Source organism: Leishmania major, chromosome 7 (genome assembly GCF_000002725.2).
Source record: "Leishmania major strain Friedlin complete genome, chromosome 7".
NCBI lineage: Eukaryota > Euglenozoa > Kinetoplastea > Trypanosomatida > Trypanosomatidae > Leishmania > Leishmania major.
The window spans coordinates 436,683-442,452 of record NC_007248.2 but is presented as its reverse complement, the minus strand read 5'-3'; the positions used below and the strand labels follow the sequence as shown (position 1 = coordinate 442,452).

At 62.7% G+C, this 5,770-nt stretch overlaps 1 protein-coding gene across 1 annotated transcript; it reads right to left on the bottom strand.

Annotated features, from left to right (window-relative positions):
- Positions 1-1,253: 1,253 nt before the first annotated feature.
- Positions 1,254-5,525, bottom strand: LMJF_07_0860 (hypothetical protein; the record flags this gene model as incomplete). Its single annotated transcript, XM_001680945.1, has 1 exon — positions 1,254-5,525. The coding sequence occupies one exon, from the start codon at positions 5,523-5,525 to the stop codon at positions 1,254-1,256; it is 4,272 nt and encodes a 1,423-aa protein (XP_001680997.1).
- Between the last annotated feature and the right edge of the window lie 245 nt (positions 5,526-5,770).

Sequence of the window (5,770 nt, the reverse complement as noted above, 5' to 3'; positions counted from 1 at the left end):
GCGCGGAGCGATGCGAAGTTGGCAGGGAGACAGAACAACAACGAAAACGACAAACAAAAAAAAAAAACAAAACGAAGAGGCGAAGACGGGAAGCGCGGAAGCGGCGATGGACGGCAATTACGAAGGATAACCAAGAACGAACAACAACAAGCGGAAGCACGGCACTTGCTTGTGTAGTACGATACAGGTAGTGCGTGTGTTGTGTGTATGTGTGTGTGTGTGTGGGGAGTGGGGGGGGGGGGGGGGGATGGGGGGATGGGGGTGGAGGTACAGGTGGCGGCGATGATGCGCACGTGAGGCACGCCGTGTATATACGTATATAGATGTATATATACGTGTGTGTCCAGCGGAAGGGAGGGATGAGTGGAGGACGAGCAGTGGCTACAAGACAAGCCTGAGGGACGGCAGGATACTTGGACGGACGGACGGAGGTCGTGGGTGGGGGAGGGGGAGGGAGGCTGCACTTGTCGAATGGCACCACTACAGCTGGACTGATTGCCAACGCCCAGCGAAAACAAACGCGCGCGCGCACACGAAGACGCGGTCGTCACTGTATGCATGTGCGGCTGAATGCGTGCTCTTGCCGCCGTCGTGGACCGACGACAACGGGAGAGAGAAGAAACGATGAGTGTGGGGAGGGGAAGAGGGATCGCACAGCGTGGTCCTGATGCATCCCGACACGGAGTAGGTTCCCGCGTGCTCCATCTGCGCAGCCCGAGGTTTCGCACGGATCCGTTCGTTGTTGTCTTTGAACTCTTCTTTTTTTTTGTGGGTGTGTGCTTGCGGCTGCAGTCGCCTTTCGGAATGAAGGCAACAAGAGGGAGGGAGGGAGGCGCATGCGCACACGCAGAGGTACCGTCGGCTGACGTGCACGGTTACGGTTTCTCTGCCTTTCAAGCATCTCGCTCGCGTTCAAATCGCGTGCTGTGCACATTATGGACGACGAGGTCCCGGAGGATCGATGCGGTGCTGCTTCGCGTGTACCAGTAGCGATGTCAACAAGGCATGCAAGAGAGGACCCCTAAGGTGACACAGAGGGCAGGAACGAGGGGGAAGGGGGAAGGGGGGTCACATGGAAGCGGCATGAGTAGCCGCAGCAGTACGACAACGGTGAGAGAACGATGAGAGCAGCGATGTGTGCGGTTGTACTGCTTGACGCTACGCCTCCATCACAGCCCAGACTCTTCACGGTCTTCTCTTCTCCTTTCCGTGCGCGGAACACGCGCAGCACAACGAAGGCAAACGGAGCGTCTCTAGTATCCGTACTTCACCTTGTGCGAGGCAGACGGCGTCGGCATCACCAGCATAACGTTAGTGCCAGGCGCAGATGACTTTGCGAGCGACGCCGCCGCCGCCGCCGAGGTGGTCTCACCTAAAGCACTCCGATCACCCGCGACGGTGATGATCATGTGCTGCTGTTGCTGTTGTGGTGATAGCTCGGCTTGTGGGGAGACGGGCATGCACACACCGGGGTGATTGCTCGGTTGAGGAGCTGCGGCCTCAGTGCGGCCGTCTGCCCCCGCGGAGCCGTCGCTGACAAGAGCGCTTCTGTCCACAAAGTGCAGATCACGGCACGGCTGGCCACGGTTCACAAAGGCCTCGCCTGAGGAGGCAGACACCATGCGGTAGAGGCGCCCATCAATCGTGACCATGGTTGTCTGTACCGGCGGCAGAGACTGCTGATACTGTAGCTGCTGCTGTTGCTGGTGTTGGTTGTGCTGGTTATGATGGTGCTGTACGTGCTGCAGTTGTTGCTGCTGCTGCGCTTGTTGCAGTTGCACTTTCCGAAGCTCGTTTTCGAGCTGCTGGCGGTGCTGCTCGAGCTGCAGCGTGATCATATCCTGCTTCCGCCGCCACTCCGCCTCCTCACCCGCACAGCTTGCAGTGGATTGCTCCTCTGCTGGCGCGCCTTGGTGATGAAAGTGCTGCTGTAGCGGAGGCGGCGGGTGCAGTCGTTGTTGCTGTGGATGTTGCTGCTGTAGAGCTCCGAGGCAGTACTGCTGCACTCCGGCCTCAGTGTACGAGAATGGAGGTGGCACTGCGATGACAGCTGCGGTGATGGTGCCGTCGCCGCCCGTGACGGGGATCGTCACGACGACAGAGTTGTCGGCAGCGGTGTGGAGACGGCCGCCGAGGGGGGGGTGCGATATCGAGGGCGGAGGAGAAAGCCCTTGTATATAGAACTGCTGCTGCTGCTGCGACGGCGGCAGCTGCGGCGGCTGTCTCTGTGGCAGCGGCAGCGGCGGCGCCCCAGTCGGGGCCTGCTTGGACGGTGAAGAGACGGTGTCTGGCCAGGCGGACGTCGCGGCCGGTGCAAAAAGGTCCGCGCGCGATGCGAGCTGACTGTTGCCGGCCGGCTCCTGCCGAAGCGGCATTTGCGTCGAGATGCACTTGGCGGCGCCGCTGCCGTTTGCTGAGCCGAGCGCTGCCAGTGGGGTGTATGATGCGGAGGACGCAGGGGCCGAGATCGCAGGCTGCGATGCCGACTCCGTAAAGTGGGCAGCATGGCCGCTGTTTCTGGCGACGGTGGCATCTGCGCCGAGGCCACTGTCGTGCGGCTTGAGCGCCGTGGGGAGGTGCGCGAAGGTGCTGGCGTTGCCTAGAGCGTTGTTGTTCGGCCCTATCAGTTCCGCCGCTACCACACCTCCTTCAGAGCCGGTCGCTGCGGTGCCGCTGCCGTTCGCAGGTACGGCAATCTGCGCATTGCTGCCACCTGTCTTGACGCTGCTCGGTGGCTGCGCCAGAGTGTTCGTCACGCTCAGCCCAATATTTCGGTCAGAATCGACGAGCGTGGGTTGCACTCTCGAGAGAGACGGCATGGCGGCGCCGTTGCTAGACGATGATGAAACCGGGGCTGCGTTGAGGTTCGGGTGGTTGGCGCCACCCGCGGACGAGGAGGTGCTGATGTCCTCGTGTGTTGGGAACGTTGGCAGCTGGAGGGACCGGCCACCGCCATTCACGCTGCTGCTGCTGCTGGGGTGTCTGCCGAGACGCTGCACAAGCTCACCAGCGGAGGCGCCGTGGGAGCTGCAGACGAGAAGCGGCGCTACAGAGGCTGTGGGCGGTTGGCTGCCATGACCCGCAGGCGCTGCCGCACTGCCGCCGCCTGTCGCCGCCGATGCACCAGTCGTAGCAGCTGAGCGGCCGACCGGAAGAGGCGGTGTTTCGGCACTCACGATGCCAGCAGTGGCCACTGCGGGGGCCACCGAGACACGGGCCTCGGCGTGGTTTACCGCAGCGTCGTCGCGGCTCTGTCCCGCGTTGAGGCTCGTCGGCACATTTTTCTCTGATGCCACAGAGCTGACAGTCGTGTTGGACGCCTGGGTGCTTGAACGCTCTGCGCTGCTGAAGGGGGTCGCCGCGGTGCCCTTCTCATCCTTGGGACGGCCCGCCTCACCCGCCAGCCGCCCCGCGCTCTCTGACTGAGAGCCGGGGTAACGCATAGAGTGCAACGGGTTGTTGCGGCAGAAGAGAGCAGAGTAGTTGCTGGCGGTGACGTAGTTTCCAGTGAGCGCGGAGCTGGTGGCGGTTGACGGCGGTGGCGGAGGCGGTGGCGGTGGTGGCGGCAGTGAGTGCTTAGGCGGCTGCACCTGTGGCGCTCGTACGCCGTCAGGGGTGAGCAAGATCAGCCGGCCATGCGGAGTGGCGGCGTAGATCTTCCCAGGCATCATGGCTGCTGAAGGAGACGCCGCAGACGCTCCAAGCTGCTGTTGCTGCGACTGATGGAACTGTGTCTGCGACACCGGATGCTGAAGATGGGATTGCTGCTGCGCTTGCGTGAGCGGCTGTGGCTGGAGGTGTGGTGGCAAGTTGGGGAACCTTGGGCCACCCTGAAACATCATCGAAGAGGCCTGCACACGCTGCGGCCGCCGCTGCTGCTGTGTGTCTTTATGAAGACACTTCTGTTGGCTATTCGTGGGATATTGCTCTTGTAAGCCCTCCAGCTGCAGTGCCTGGATTTGGGGTTGATGCGGACGCCGGCAGTGTCTAAGCTGCTCCACAGACGAACCTGAGCGAAGCTGACGGGGGTACTGCCGATAGTGGTGGCCTGAACTAGCTGGCTCTTCCTTCGACAACGACGAGCGCTCAGAGGAGAAACGGCAGCTCTGCAGCGTTGTCGACGTCGAGGACGATGAGGCTGTCGTTGACGTTGTCGAGGACCTCGCGGTCGCCGTTGCGGTCGCCGTTGCGGTTGCCGTCGCCGTCGCCGCACCGCCGCCGATGTCGCGGCTCGGGTCCCTGTGAGAAGGGGTACCAGTTGCGGCCTCGGCGGCGATTTCGCCAGAGCCGCTTCTGTCGCCCATCGAGCGGGCACCGGAGGGCGGAAGTGGGATGCGTAGGCCGCCGGCGTGGATGCTCGCCTCAGCGCGAGAGCTCGCGTCGCAGGCCTTGCCGCCAACGCTGTTTGCCGAGGGCTGGCGCTGTTGCTCAAAGAGCGTCGCACGTGACGCCGCAGCATTGAGCGGGTGCACGGTAGCCGGAGCTCGTTTCGGTGGCGGCTGCTCGGAAGACTGCTCGGATGTCAGTTGCACAGCCTTCTGAGCGGGTGCCTGGGGAGACTGTGGTTGCCATGGCGGTGGCTTCGAGCGAAAACCCTTCGCGTCGCCACAGCTTGCACTGGTGAGAGGCACACTTGCCTTAGGCATGGATGACTGGGCAATGCTGATGGCAGCGAGCTGCTCCACGACCGACACGGGCGACGAAGAGCAGCGGATCGTTGTTATCTCCCCTTGCCGAACGGCAGCAGCTGCAGCAGCCGACTGAAGAGCAGGGGGTGCAGCAGCGCTAGTGATGTGAATTATGCGATCATCGCCGCCGGTCCGACGCGCACCGGCAGCCTCGCTGGAGGCGCCGCCCCGCAGCTGCACTGCTAAGTGGCGATGCTGTTGCGGGTGCTGGTGCGGCTGCAGCTGAAGTGTCTGCCGTAAAGCGGCCGCTAAGTTGTCGTGCGTCGTCGCGCTGACGAGCTCATCCTCCTCGATGCTGACGAGCTGGCGCTTGATGCTCTCCTCAATGATATCGAAAGCTTCATCGTCTCCGTCGTCGCTGTCGCGAAGGGTGGTCGGCATCGTTGAATGCGGTGGCTCCACCACCAACGACGCGGCTGTGTACTTGAAGGTGCCAATTCCAGCGCCTCCCCCAATGCTGCCGTTGAGGCGCTCTGAGTGACTGCTGAGGTCTGCCGACACGACCGATGACTTCTGCGACGGTGTGCGCTTACCTTCGCTGCTGAGCGCCACCAGTCCAGCTGGCGTGGTCGCACCACTGGGGGCGCGTGTGCCCTTGTATGCAGCGTTGCGGGTGCCACGCGTGTTGTTCGCCACCGTCACCGACGACCACGAGGAGGTGGAAGAAGTCAGCGGCGCCAACGCAGCGGTCGTCGGAAACGTTGACGGCGACTTTGTGGAAGCGGCAGCGGTAGCGGCGCCTCGATCATGATGAGAATCGCCCCAGAACGACGCAACCGACGTGGTCGCTGCCGTCGGGGAGCGCAGTGAGGCGTCTCTGACGTCGCCGAGCGGCATCACGGGGGTGGAGGCACTCGAGTCAGAGCCCCACACGCGCCACTCGAACGCGGTGGTCGACTCCTCCACCGCATCGGAAGAAACGGTGTACATGACGCGGCCCTCTCAGATGCGCTAGGAAAGAGAGGAAGAGCCAAGAGATCAGAAGAAGAAGGAGGCGGAGGGAGAGAGCACGAAAAAAAAAAATCCGCGCAGATGCAGACACGCACGCGCCTGGTAACAAAAACGTTCCCAAGTGCGGCAAC